The sequence below is a fragment of the Mesoplodon mirus genome (genome assembly GCF_964341445.2).
Source record: "Mesoplodon mirus genome assembly, chromosome: 13".
In the NCBI taxonomy this organism is placed as follows: Eukaryota; Metazoa; Chordata; class Mammalia; order Artiodactyla; family Ziphiidae; genus Mesoplodon; species Mesoplodon mirus.
In genome coordinates, this window is record NC_138989.1 from 18,413,928 (window position 1) to 18,428,787 (window position 14,860).

Below are 14,860 nucleotides of genomic sequence, written 5' to 3' on the forward strand. Positions count from 1 at the left end.
AAGTTTAAACGGGGACTGTATATTAGATAATAATATTGGTTTAGTGTTCAATTTTTGGGGTGTTTTAACAGTTCTACAGTTAGCTGGGGAAAGATCTTTTTTCTCAAGGAGGTACATTCTGAAGTAGTGGGAAGGATCATGGTGTCTGCAACTGAAAGAGAGAAAGAGAAAAGAGTGAGAGAGTGTGTTTGTGTGTACAGGCATGCACGTATGCTTACTAGAAAAGCAAGTGTGAAAGTTTAGCAACTGCTGAATCTGGATAGTTTTCAATGTACTGATCTCCTGTAGTTTTGAAGTTCTTCAAAATTAAATTTGGGGGACTTCCCTGGTGGCGCAGGGGTTAAGAATCTGCCTGCCAGTGCAGGGGACACGGGTTCATTCCCTGGTCCAGGAAGATCCCACATGCCATGGAGCAACTAAGCCCATGCGCCACAACTACTGAAGCCCGTGAGCCACAACTACTGAGCCCGCATGCCACAACTACTGAAGCCCGCATGGCTAGAGCCTGTGCTCCAGGACAAGAGAAGTCACTGCAGTGAGAAGCAACGAAGAGTAGCCCCCACTCGCTGCAACTAGAGAAAGCCCGTGCACAGCAACGAAGACCCAATGCAGCCAAAAATAAATAAAATTTAAAAAAAAATTAAATTTGGGAGGAAGGCTCCCCAAGTGCTTGCAATATGCAGCCAGGATTGGGAACTTAAGACCGAGGACATATCTAGTCTTGGGGGGAATTTCATTGCTAAAATAATATAACCTTTTTCTCAAAGTACCTCCATTGGATGGAGTCTTTTTAAGTGTGAGTGTCTGTAAAACAAAGGATGCCTTTATATAATTTATTACAGTCCACTCGCCATTTGTTCATAGGCCAGGGCTTGGGTCTGTGGGTAGTTCTGCTGTTTGCTACTCTTTGTGTACATAATAACTCTCTTTTGGGCGCGAAGTTCTTAAAAATAATTTTTATCAGAGGATGGCCTGGGGAAGAGGACGGCCTGGTGGAATGGCCCCCAGATCAGAGAACTAGGGCACTGCCAGGGGCTTCTTGGTGAAGGAGGCTAAAAATGTTGTAGCAGGTGTGGTTTGGGGGTTATATGTGAGATTCATTATTCTTCTGGCTCTCTTGTTTCCATTTGCTAGAAAATGGTGAGTTCTTTGCATTTGACGGTATTTGATGCTTTGGAGATTTTGAGCAAAGACTTGTTAATTGAGTGATTACTTGGAAATGAAATGTTTTTGAGTCTTTACAGGGAACCTCATTTCTGAACGTCAATTCAGTGGTCACAGGACTTTGCTAGTGACAAAACAAAGAAAACAAAACATGATGCTGTGAGCTAAAATATACGCCATGGGACCACTTCACAAAAGTTAACAAGAAAGAGAGAGAGGGCTTCCCTGGTGGCGCAGTGGTTGAGAGTCCGCCTGCCGATGCAGGGGACACGGGTTCTTGCCCCGGTCTGGGAAGATCCCACATGCTGCGGAGCGGCTGGGCCCGTGAGCCATGGCTGCTGAGCCTGCGCATCCGGAGCCTGTGCTCCGCAACAGGAGAGGCCACAGCAGTGAGAGGCCCGCGTACCGCCAAAAAAAAAAAAGAGAGAGAGAGAGAGAGAGAGTATTTTAGACTTTTGTGTGTAGAGTGTGGTGGCCAGATTTAAAAATTTTTCATACAAAACTTGTCTTGAGTCTTTCCTCTCTTTTTATTTTTTATTCCTATCTTTGGCCATGCCACACGGCTTGCAAGATCTTTCCCAACCAGGGATCGAACCCAGGCCACGGCAGTGGAAGCCCGGAATCCTAACCACTAGGCCACAGGGAACTCCTGAGTCTTTCCTCTCTTAGAAAACCACTAGCCTGGTTGTTGGACAGCGCCTGCGTCCTGTGCTATCCTTGGAGCCACAGGCTGGTGGAATGATGGAGACTAATGCCACCGCCACTTGATAAAGCAAATCAGAATTTGGGAGGGAGAGAAAGTTTAGAATAATTTCCCACGAGATTTCTTCAGCACTGACATGCTATGTGTTTATGTACAAGTGTGAAATATTAATATGTTAAAAAAAATTTTTTTCTGATTGTAAAAACAGTGTGGTCTCATTCTAATTAGGAAAATGCAGAAGCAGATGCGGAAAAGAATGACCCCTGGCCCCACCACCTGGTGACCACTTGGAGAATGGCCTGGTGCAAGGAAGGGGGAGTGTGATGCCTAGGCATTCAGATTCCCAGCATTCATTGTTCTGTCTTTGTGGGTATTGAGGGAGTATAAGCTCTGAGCCATTACCAAGCCCTTCTTGCATTTAGGGCATAAGAGGAGTTGCATAGACCAGTCGCATGCGGCCCTGGTCTCCAGCAGAAAGGTCCCTTGTTCAGAAGCGGAGAGGAGGGGTGCACATAGGAACCCTCATCCCTCCCTCTTCTGCAGGTTCCACCTCTAGATCTTCTCTCTTGCAGGAAGCCTCCCTTGAGCTCTCCAGGCCCTAGATGCTCCCCTCACACCGGGGCTCCTGGAGGGTAGCTTACACACCCTCACCAAAGCCTCCCATGTGGCCCTGACTCTTTGTTCATACCTGCCTCTATTTCCCCTCATCCCTCTTCTCTGAAACTGAGCTCCATAAGTCAGGCAACAATGTTTAGAGGAAACAGGGAGAGGCCATAGGGACAGGAGAGCCCTGGGTTCAAATCTGGCTCTGCCTTGCACGTGCTCGGTAGCCTTGGGGCAAGGCATGTTGCCTCTCCGAGCCTCAGTTTCCTCATCTGTAAAATGGGAATCATATAGTAATTTGTCAGTGGGTTGGGGGCATTTGAGGAAATGAGTGGAAAGGGTCTAGCTGCTTGCCCGGCCATAGTAAGTACCTGATAAGTGCTGGTCATTAATAGTGATGCAGGCAGAGACTTTGTTGTCTTTTTCTTCATGCCAGGAATTTAGGGCATGTTTTGGGGTGGATGAATGGGAGAGTGAATGAACAGGGGGGTACTTGGTGGAGAGTGGCTAAAGGTATGTGTATCCTACTGTGCAGGATTGCGGGGGCAGCCACCCCCCCACCCCCCTGGCCAAGGGTGAATGCTGGCCTGTTTCCTTCTGGTAGAACAGAGAGCCATTTGGATTTTGTTTCTCTCCCCCAAAGGATGAGCTCTGTGGCCCAGACCCTTCCCTGTCAGATGAGCTGACCTCCATCCTCAGCGAGCTCACTCAGCTGAGCAAAAGCAAGCACTGCAAGGTGGCCCTCAGAGCCAGACAGGTAGGGTCGCCAGCTGTGGTCCCCACTGCGCATGAGGTCACAGGGTGCCGTCGTTCCCCATGCGCGGCCCCCACCGTGCATGTCCCCTCTGCTGCAGGACCCGCCCCTTGGCTCCTCCCCATGAGGATGGCTCACCACAGCCCCTCTGTCCCCTCCCCCTGCAGGTCCTGATTGCCTCCCACCTCCCCTCCTATGAGCTGAGGCACAACCAGGTGGAGTCCATTTTCCTGTCTGCCGTCGACTTGTATGGCCACCAGTTCTGCCCGGAAAACCTCAAGGTGAGGCCATCTCCATCCATCCACTTGGCAGAGAGCACACACTGTGGCCCAGGTGGGGCCTGGGGGTGGGGAAGTGGGCTCCCCCTTCCCTCGATGGGTTGGCACTCGGGTGCAGGGCACAGTTGCCAACTCCAGTGGTTTAGTCCAGTGTGGCCAGGGCTGCCCAGGGGAGGCTCTGGGAGAGGTTGAGTCCTGCAGGATGGACAGAGCCTCAGGCAGCAAGGCTCTCCCAGGAGGTGTGATGTTAAAAATTCATGTGTGATGGAACTTATTGGAAGCTGGGAGCACTCACATGGTTGGGTCATGGCTTCATCTTCCCAGGGCTCCCCCACCCCCTAAATCTGCCTCATTCACAGGCTTCCAGGCACCCCCTCCACATCTGGAGCTGGGAGCCCTGGGAACAGTCACCCCAGAACTGCCTCCATGTTCAGATCTCGTGGGCCTGGGAAATGGGCAACGTTTCGTGATAACAACACGACCAGCCTCCTTCCCTGCCCCCATCCCTCCTGCTTATCTGACTGCTGGTTAGAACTTGTTAACATTCCCTTTTCCTTCTTTTTCCCCCTTCCATTTCCTGTAGAAATTAATACTCTCAGAAACGACCATATTTGACGTCCTGCCCACTTTCTTCTATCATACTAACAAAGTCGTCTGCATGGCATCCTTGGAGGTAAGTAGGAGAGAGGCCCCCGTAACAGCACCAGAACTGACCATGCCGGTCTTAACATCCACTGCCCGCCTGCCACATGCCTGACCCTGGGCCACGTGCCTGGCAAACGTGATCTTATCATTCTCTGTACAAGGTAGGTCCTGTTACTTACACCTGTCTCACGGAGAAGAGAACGGAGGCTCAGAGAGGTGAAGCAACTTGCTCAAGGTCACACAGCTAGGAAGTAGCAAAACCAGGATTCACATTAGGTCTGTCTTAGTCCAGAGTCCTTGCTGGTAAGCCCTGCTATCTTGTGTGCCCTTCCAGCCTCTTCCGGACCAGGCACAGTTAAATATGAACCCCCAAGGGCCAAGTCTGAGGCACTTCATCCAAACTTTCCAACTCACCTGCCTTAGATACCTTTGAAAGAGTTTTCCACTTGGAACTATGAGAGCCGGAAGTTGCCTAGGTAACAATTTAAGGTGACCTCCCTGTGTGTCAGGCAGAGATGAACATGAGCAGTGGTGAAACCTGGATTAGAGCCAGGTTGTCTGCTCCCGCTCTGGTCTTCCTGAATTCAGGGGCTGAGAGGTGTTTGGTTAATTTCAGGGCATCACGACATTTCATCTGCTTTTCAGAATCCTTTCAAGGAGTTATGAGATGATGGGTGTTTTCAACTTGACTGTCTTCCCCTGGTGATTTCTCCTCATTTCTTTTTTTTTTTTTTTTTGCGTTACCCGGGCCTCTTACTGCTGTGGCCTCTCCCGTTGCGGAGCACAGGCTCCGGACGCGCAGGCTCAGCGGCCATGGCTCACGGGCTCAGCTGCTCCGCGGCATGTGGGATCCTCCCGGACCGGGGCACGAACCTGTATCCCCTGCATTGGCAGGCGGACTTTCAACCACTGCGCCACCAGGGAAGCCCTCTCCTCATTTCTTTACCCTCTGAACTTGGAGTCTCAGTCCCCTATGGTGCCCACTCTTCTGCCATCTTTTAGACCCCATGGGTCACCCATCCTGATGCCAGAAGGTTGACTGGGTCTCCATGGAGACCATTTTGGGCTTGTAAGCATGTTACAGCCACTGTCTCTGGGCCTGCAATTTTTACCCCTCCCCTGGTTTCAACTCCAAGAACTCCTCCAGGCCCCACTCTTTGTTCGCAGCAGTGAGACCTAATACAACTCTTAAGTAGCTACCAAGTGTTTTGCCCCTGTCTTCAAGTTTCACCAGTAATTATTGAGACCTACTGTATTCCAGTTGCTGGGGATACATTAGAGAATAACCATAGTCTCTGCCTTAGTGGAGCTTCTCTGGCTGGGGAGAGACACACACTCAGTATTTCTTTAATTATACATGTGATAGGGCCACAAAGGGAAAATGCAGGCCGTGATGAGAATTGCACAGCAGTACTTAACCTTACCAGGGGGTTCGACTCAGGCTTTGATGAGAAAGTGACATGAAAGCGTCTGAAGAGCAAGTAGGAATTGGTGGGAGGGAGAAGCAGAGAGATTCCAGTCAGCAGCGTATGCAAAGGTCCAAGCTGTGTGACCTCTGGCAAGTTGCTTTCCTTCTCTGGACTCTTAGATTCTTGCACTTTAGATAGGGATAGTAATGCTGACCTCACAGGATGAGTAAGCATCAGATGTGAGTATTGATCACCATTGTCACCCATCATCCAAACACCTGTCCTATTTAGGGGGTCCTAAGTCTAGGGGTCCTAAGTCAGATAGAAAGCAGCAGCCCACCTTCCCCACTTAATAAAGTGCTGAATCCCATTTATTTCTGTTAGTGATTTTTCTAGGATGCTTTCTTTACATGTTCCATCACTTTGTTGGGCAGTTTTATTGAATAGAATCCAACCTTTTCTTCATGACTCAAGATGAGCGTTGTAAACATAAGGTTTTCACTTGGCCTCTTGAGTTGCGTAGAGTTTTTTCCCCGCTTAAAATGTGTCTGGTGCTCCCAGACCATGCCCAGGGTCACTGTTTCTCCAGGAAGACTCCCAGGACTCGGCATATAGATGTGCTCACAGTTGTGATTTATTACAGCAAAAGGATACAAAGCACAGTCAGCAGAGAGAAAGTGCTCATGGGGTGAAGGCCAGGGGACACCACACACAAGCTTCCAGTGGTCCTCCAGGCACTTTTAATTCCTTGACAAACAAATTATGGCAGCACATGTAAAAGTTGTCTACCACAGAAGCTCATTAGAGACTTAGCATCCACAGTTTTATTGGGGGCTGGTCACATAGGCACTCTCTGCCTGACACATACCAAAATTCTAAACTCCCAGGAAGAAAACACATGTTCAACATAAATCATACTGTTTGCATAGTTTAGACAACGTCAACCATTCTTATCTGGGAATGGTGGGAATCCTCCCTAAATCTGAGTTCTTAGTTGCTAGCAAAAGGGCAGCCTTGCAAGCAGGCCTTTCAAAGGATAGCAGTTAGGCCTGCTGTGCTAACTTTTGCTGCACAGTCCCTGGCTTCCCTATTCAATTAAAAAAATTCCCAATGCTTAGACTCTAGAACCGTGTGGTCCAATACGTCAGCCACTGGCCACGCTAGGCTTTTGAGCACTTGCAGTGTGGCCAGTCTGATTGAGCTGTGCTTGAAGTGTAAGATACACACTGGATTCCAAAGACTCAGTATGGAGAAAGAATTTAAAATATCTTAATTTTTTTAAATTGATTACATGTTGAAATGATCATGTTTTAGGTATTGGGGATGACATGAAATGTATTATTAAAATTATATTTAACCTCTTGCCTTTTTTTAAGTATCAACTGGAAAATCTGAAATTGATTTAAAATTGCCTTCGTGGCCTGTGTTGTATTTCTGTTGGACAGTGTTACTCTAGAGCAGGAGTCAGCAAACTATAGTCCGTGGGCCACATCTGGCCCACTGCCTGGTTTTGTAAATAAAGTTTTATTGGAACACAGCCACGCCCACTCATTTACATATTGTCAGTGGCAGGAATGTATGCCCCCTGTAGTGGAAGCATGGAGTCTTAACTGCCAGAGAAGTCCCTACAACAGCAGCATTGAGTAGTTGTGATAAAGATATATTCCACAAAAGCCTGAAATATTTACTATCTGGTCCTTTGCAGAGAAAGTAGCATCCTGAAGAGTGAGCAAATTTGCTGTTAGCTACCACTTTAGGGATCATGTTTCAAGATCGTTTCTGGGACCCTTCAGCCTGAGTTTTCGCAGGTGTTGAGGGCACTCCGTCAGCTGTGCTTCTGTTTCGTTAGGTTTATGTGCGGAGGGGCTACATCGCCTATGAGTTAACCAGCCTGCAGCACCGGCAGCTCCCGGACGACACCTGCGTGGTGGAATTCCAGTTCATGCTGCCCTCCTCCCACCCAAACCGGTACAGAGTGGTACCCACCTGGGGGGCCAGCTTGTGCTTCTTTTCTCCCTGACCACTGTAGCCCTGTTTCTGGAGGGACCCAGCAGGGATGTCTGGGAACTGTTGGGAAGACATCAGGTGCACCACTTTCCCACTCTGGCATCTCCCCCCATCTTTGTTCTCTCGTCTGTAAGATGGAGATAGCCCAGTGCTTATCTCCAGTAGCCACTGCCCACCTGTGGGATATCGAAATTAAAGTGCATTACAATTAAATTAAAAATTCAGTTCCTCGGTTGTACCAGCTGCATTTAAAGTGTGCACTAGCCACAAGCTCACATGTGGCTTGTGGCTGCCATGTTGGACGTTGTGGTTCTAGAACATTCCGTCACTGCAGAAAGTTCTATTGGACAGAGTTGTCCAAGACCATGATGAAAAGTAAATGAAATAAGGCAAAGACAGCATTTAGGGCTGTGCCTGGCATGCAGAAAGTTGATGAATATTAAGGGTCCCTTTGAAGTTCATGACTGATACTATTATTACCGTCTGATGGCATGACGTGGGTCGGGCTCTATGCTGAGTGCTTCCACACTCTATTTCATTCAGACTTATTCCCCACCCCCAAAAAAGAATTGTGACATTTTCCCAATTGAGAGAAAAGGGGACTGACTCTTTGGGGGCCTGGAATCATTTTGGGGGTCTGTGGGAAGGGTGGTGTAAGAACTTTTGAACTTGTCCGCCCCTGAGGAGGAATTCTTTCCCTTTGGATTGCATTGTCACAGCAGTTCAACCCCGTTAGGAAAGGGGGGCCGCCCTCTGAAGGCCGGGGGTCACTCACGCCTTGTTTCTTGGAAGAACCTACATGGGTGTCCAGGTTATTGGTTGTGACCCTCAGTATAGACACAGGGTGTTACCAGCCAGGGAGATGTTGAGGACCCTAGAGGGCTTCCCTGACTGTTTCAGGCCCTTGCCATTGCTGTCGGCTGGGAGGGCCAGGAGCTTACTTGGGACCTGTGGCCTCAGCTGCCTCCACAGCCCAGCTCTTGCAGGCCTCTGGGAAGGTCATGAGGGGTGAGGTCTCACCGCCCAGCAGGGCCTGGCTGGACCCTCCGCACCTGTGTCTGTAGAGCCAGGCACGTTGTGAATTGGGTCTTGAGACCAGAGGGGAGGTCAGGCGAGAGGCCAGCAGGACTTAGGTCCAGGCCCAAGGGGCGCTGAGCATGGCCAGAGCCGGGGAACTCAAGAACACGGCCATGCCTGAGGGGCTGTTGTCCTAGTTCCAGAAAAGCAGCTGGTGAGGCCAAACCTTTCCATGTTTTTTCCAAGAGAAGCAGGAAAGCTAGACTTTAAAAAGAAAGTCAAATCCTCAACTTTTCAGTGTGGACAGGTAGTCAGTGTATAAGGAATATATTAAAAATGCAGCGCGCACCGGCGTCTGTCTGGAGCCACAGGGTCCATCTGTGGGCCGAATTCAGCCCATGCTGCCACACCAGTGTGTTACCCCTGCATTCAGCTGTCTGGGAGCAGGGGACCTGGCGGATGGTTTCAGGGGTATCCAACAGGAAGGCACACACAGGCCCTGCCCCACCTGGATTGGGGGTCCCCAAGAGCACCCATGGTTTCTAGAATTCACTAGGAAAATTTCCAGGATTCAGTATATTCATGCCTGTGACTGTGATTTATTATAATGAAAGGCACAAAGCCCAGTTAGCAAAGGGAAAAGGGGCATGGCGTCAAGTTCAGAGGAAGCCAGCGCAAGGTCCCAAGAGTCCTCTCCCAGTGGAATCACCCAGGACATGCTTCATTCTCCCAGCAGGGAGTTGTGATGGTGTGTGTGCAGTGTCGTCCAGCAGCTGGTTACAGGCTCAGCGCCCAGGGTTTTCACAGGGAGCTGGTCACGTGGGCACCCTCTGCTGAGCATGTACCAAAATCCTAGAGTCCAGAAGGAAAGCTCAGCATAAACCACACCGTACAAGCAACATGGGCACAGTGAGCCTCCCTCATCATTTAGGGAGTGGGGGCAACCCCAAGTTCCTGGACGCCAGCCAAGGGCCAGCCTTGCCTGTAGGTCCCTTTTTCGGGAGAGCAACTCAGGCCTGCTCTGTTGACTCTTTTCTGCCCCCATCTGATGAGCAACCCCTCCTTTGCTTGATTCCAGGCCCCTATCCTAACTACCCGGGGGACCCATTTGGATTTGCTCCGGGTGTGCAGCCAGTCCTGGGGGCAGTGGCCACCTAAACTCCAATAGGCTGCTGGCCTGGGGGTCAGTTTTGGTTTCTGGCCCTGTCTGTAGGGCGGGTTTGATGGAGGGGAGGGGTTAGGGGAGCAGAGGCCTGGAATGTCTTTCAGAACCAAGGCTGGCCCTTCACCGGCCGCCGGGGGCTGGGGCTCTCTAGGAGAAACTGGCGCTGAATGCATTCTTACTCTGTGGCTGAGTTCACTACTGTGGATTTATCAGGCGACCATGTTGGAATTGGACTTGCATGCATGCACGTACCGTTCATTCATTTATTCATTCACGTGTGGAGCTCTTGCTCTATACCAGGTCCTGAGGAATCAGATGAGACTCCCCAGCCCCTGTCGCTCTATCCCATCCCTTCCACCCCGATTCTAAGCCCCCCTCTTTCAGAAGCCTCTAATGTGGCGCTGGCTCACCGAAGCTTCCAGGGCAGGAACAGCTCTTGGGGCTAGATCCACAGGTGGCTGCCTCACCCCCTACTTCCCACCCCTCTACAGGATGGCCGTACCCATCAGCATCACCAACCCTGAACTGCTGAGGCACAGCACGGAGCTCTTCATGGACAGTGGCTTCTCCCCCAAGTCCCAGCGGATGGGGGCCATGGTTGCCTTCCAGAGATTCGAGGATTTCACCAGGTACCCAGTGTGGCTCAGTCTCCCCAGAACACCCCATGCACAGGGGTTGAGTGAGCTTCCCCTGACCCCCACCCATTCATTGCACACACAGGTGGGGGTGGCCCAGACACATGGCACAGCGAGTTAATAATAACGGAATAATAATATCATCAAAAGTGTGGGCTTTTGTGTCAGCACCTCCTGCTTTTGAATTCTGGCTCTGCACTGCTTCCTGACTATAAGACTCTGAACAAATGATTTCTCTCTGTACCTTCGTTTTCTCATCTGTATAATGGGCATAAGAGAAGGACTTACTTCGTAGGGTCACAAGGAAAATTAAATGAGTAATACATATAAAATATTGTATTTAAACTATAGTTAATATGTAAATAACATGCTCAAAAATGTCAGCATCGTTGCCCTTTTTTCATCTTGGTCCTGTATACTATGCATCATGCTTGGATTATCTTATATGTTCACAGCAGCCTTGGGAGGTGTAGTGGTTACTTTTGTTATCCTCAGTTGACTCAGAGGAGTGAGATGAGGTTGCAAGGGTCTACCAGCCAGTAAAAGGGGGACCCCAGCCATGCCCCCAAAGTGTTGGGAATCATTTCTTTTATTCACCATCTCAAATCACATAGGTTCATTCTTCCCTTTCGGGAAAGACCCCATCGATGGTGCCTTGGACCTAGTCAGGAACCACAGGAATTCTGCACAGATTTGGATGTGCTTACAGAGTGGTGGTTGGGAAAGAGTGAGGGTCGGGCCTGACCTATCACCATGTGGGGCAGCAGCCCCTCAGCCCTCCCTCTCTGCCCCGTGCCCCCAGGAACTTTGATGAGGTCATTTCCTGCTTTGCCAACGTGCCCAAGGACATCCCTCTCTTCAGCAAGGCCCGTACTTCCCTGTACTCCGAGGATGACAGCAAGGTGAGTGTCTGAGCAGGAAGCAAGCCGAGGAGGGGGCGGGCTGGGGCCCTAGGCCCTTCTACTGCCTACCCTTGGTTTTCTCTCCCAGAGCCTCCGAGAAGAGCCGATCCACATCCTGAACGTGGCCATCCAGTACGCAGACTACCTGGAGGACGAGCAGCTGGTGCCTATCTTCCGGACATTCGTTCAGTCCAAGGTACGCTGGGAAGCCTCTGGTTCTGGGTCTCTGGAGAAGGAGGAGGGGCTGTCTTGGTGAGGTGTCCATGTGCCCAAGTCACTTACATAAACAACCATGTATGCATATAACTGTGGGTTGGTTTTATAAACATGTGGTGGCCATTGCCGGCATGGATTCTTACCCAGCAGTAGGGACAGCTGTTACATATGCTTAATGACCCCAGCTGCAAACAGATGTGGGGCAGCTTGGCAAGTGTAGGTAGTAGAACTATGGGGCAGGTGCTGTGTGACCTCCAGCAGGTTACTTTATCTCTCTGATCCTTAAGTTTTCCCATCTGTAACATGGGATACTTAAGCTCATAAATTAATCAAATCTGCCAGGCACACTGTATAGCTGTTAGTTCTTTACCCTCCTGACTTGATCTCAACTTTAAGAACACTTGGAAATTTTTGGCTGTTGCTTTTTAGTGTATTTTATCTGTATATGTGTTGTATTCCCCCATGTTATTCTGGTGGGAGGGACACCTCTTAGCTCCTCTGACTTGGCGTCCCTCAGAGGACCTGGCCTGCTGCTTCCTAGGCAGGAGGTGTTGGGTGAATAATGTACGGATGATGCCATGAAAGCTTAGGGACATTATTGTTAGTGATGTACTTAGCCTTATGTGATTGATTAATCAACAGTGTAATGATGTACATTGTAGAAAATGTTGAAGGGGCAGACGGATCTGAAAAGCTTGCCCCGCCATCCAGGGCAGTGACTGTGAGGATCCTGGTATATTTCCCTCTAGCCTGTTTCTTAACATAGCTGATGTCCTTACTGGCCTTTGAGCTTGGCATCCCATGGCTTAGATAAGGCAGCGTTTGAGCTGTTGGCAGTTTGCCTGCCCCCTAACCAAATCAGACGATGCTCAAGATACTTGGTGGTTCTTCCCCCGAGGGGGCAGTGGAGGGGTGTCAGAATCACCTGTGAACGGCCGTGCTATGGGGGGCAACGTGGCTGTGTGTGGGAAGGAGACAGTTCTCTACATTTCGACCCAGGAGGATATGCATGAACTAGAAAAGATTAAACGTATGTGTCTCTGTACAAATAAGTGTTTATACACGGCATACCAAAGAGAGGAAAGTTAGCAGAATATACACCTACCAGGAGAGTGGGAGACATTTTAATGTTCCATATTTCTATATTATTTAAAAATTTTTGCACTAAGCAGATACATACGTACACATTCGCAGACACATACACACACCTGTACGTTCACGCACACCTTTAATTGAGAACAGTAATCAGGCTCCCAGTAGAATCCTCTTCATTTTCCAATTTATCCTGTTTTCTTTGCAACCTGCATTCTGTTAAGTGTTTTTTTGATTATGTCTCCTTACCTCTTTCTGAAATGGGCTAAGACTATTCATTTCTCCTAGTAATTTTCCTTATCACATGGAGAAATTTTAAAATATCCTTATTTTCTGGTCTTCTGGGTTTTTTTCCTTTCCCCAGAGAACTATACATAATAGTATTTATTTCGTTTAGGGAGCAACTAAAAACAGTTTAGTACTTTTCTTGGGTAATTTTTGACTGAAGTTGAATATACACAGAAGTGCACAAATCATTAATGCACAGCCTGATGAATTTTCACAGGGAATTCCCAAGTGTGACCAACATTCAGATCAAGAAATGAATGTTCTGGCCTCTTCTTGAGCCTCTTCCCATCACTACGTCTCCCCCGCCAGAGATAACCAACCAGTATCCTGACTTCTAATAGTAGAGATTAGTTTTGTCTGTTTTAGAGTTTTGTATAAACTAAAGCATATGGTTTGTACTTTTTTGTGTCAGTCTTTTATTCAGCTTGTCATCTTTTTTTTTTTTTTAAATACAGCAGTGCCCCATCCCACCAATTTCATTAAAGAGTTCATGAAATGTTAAGATATATATATATATGTAATATGTATGTGTATATATATATATATATATTAATAGCTTTACTGAATATAATTCACTTAGCACACCATTCCCCCATTTAAAGTGTACAATTCAGTGCTTATTAGTACGGTAGTCCCCTTTTCTGCAGTTTTGTTTTCTGCAGTCTTAGTTTCCCATAGTCCACCGCAGTCTGAAAATATTAAATGGAAAATTCCAGAATATTTTAGGTTTAAGCAATTTGTAAGTTTTAAGTTGTGTGCCTTTCTGCATAGTGTGATGAAACTGCGTGCCATCCTGCTCCGTCCTGCCCAGATGTGAATCATCCCTCTGTCCAAGCGTAGCCGCCTGTTAGTCACTTAGTAGTCAGCTCGGTTATCCCATCAACTGTCACGGTATTGCAGTACTCATGTTAAGTCACCCTTATTTTACTTAATTATGCCGCCAAAGCACAAGTGATGCTGGCAAATCGGACATGCCGAAGAGAAGCTGTCAAGTGCTTCCTTTAAGTGAAAAGGTGAAAATTCTTGACTTAATAAGGAAGGGGAAAAACATGTATGCTGCGTTGCTAAGATCTGTGGTAAAACCAAGTCTTCTATCCATGAAATTGTGAAGGAGGAAAAAAGAAATGCATGCTAGTTTTGCCGTCACACCCTAAGTTGCAAACATTACGGCCACAGTGCGTGATAAGTGCCTAGGTGAGACGGAAAAGGCATTAACTTTGTAAAGGAAAATATCTTGAGAGCCCACAGTCACATAACTTTTATTACAGTATATGGCTATAATTGTTCTATTTTGTTATAATTATTGTTAATCTCTTACTGTGCCTAATCTATAAATTAAACCTTATCGTAAGTATGTATATATAGGGAAAAACATAGTATGTATAGGGTTTGGTCCTATCCGTGGTTCCAGGCATCCACTGGGGATTTTGGAACGTATCACTCATGGATAAGGAGGGACTACTATGTATTCATAGAGTTGTGTAGCCATCGTTACGATCATTTTGTTTTAGAACATTTTCACCACTCCCACCAAAATACCCACTAGCAGTCACCCCATTTTCCCTCAACCCAAAACCCTTTCCCCTGCCCTAGGCAACCAGTAATCTACTTTCTGTCTCTATGGATTGGCCTATTCTGGGTATTTCCTATAAACAGGATAAATGGAATTTCATACACTATGAGGTCTTTGGGGACTGGCCTCTTTCACTTGGCATGCTTTCAAGGTTGATCCAGGTGGTAACATATATCATTCCTTTTTGTGGCCAAATGTGATCCCACTGTGTTTTTGGTTTTTAATGCAGAAAAACATCCTTGTGGAGTATGGACTCCGAAGAATTACATTCCTGATTGCCCAAGAGGTCAGTCCGATTCTCAACACATCTTGAGTTTTTCGCATTCTTCAAGGCTTGGTGCCGTTTATTTGATGTTTACTCTGTAGATTGGGGTGGAAAAAATCAGTCCCTAGAGAAGAGATGGCTTTC

At 48.0% G+C, this 14,860-nt stretch overlaps 1 protein-coding gene across 2 annotated transcripts in view; it reads left to right on the forward strand.

Moving 5' to 3' along the window:
* Positions 1-14,860, forward strand: part of ACACB (acetyl-CoA carboxylase beta) — a 121,667-nt gene that overhangs the window by 78,267 nt on the left and 28,540 nt on the right. For both annotated transcript variants that reach the window (XM_082640282.1, XM_082640283.1), the window contains 8 exons: positions 3,114-3,227; positions 3,392-3,505; positions 4,086-4,175; positions 7,406-7,524; positions 10,237-10,374; positions 11,183-11,282; positions 11,371-11,478; positions 14,681-14,737. In XM_082640282.1, coding sequence (XP_082496408.1) covers positions 3,114-3,227; positions 3,392-3,505; positions 4,086-4,175; positions 7,406-7,524; positions 10,237-10,374; positions 11,183-11,282; positions 11,371-11,478; positions 14,681-14,737 — 840 coding nt within the window. The remainder of the gene's footprint in view (positions 1-3,113; positions 3,228-3,391; positions 3,506-4,085; positions 4,176-7,405; positions 7,525-10,236; positions 10,375-11,182; positions 11,283-11,370; positions 11,479-14,680; positions 14,738-14,860) is intronic.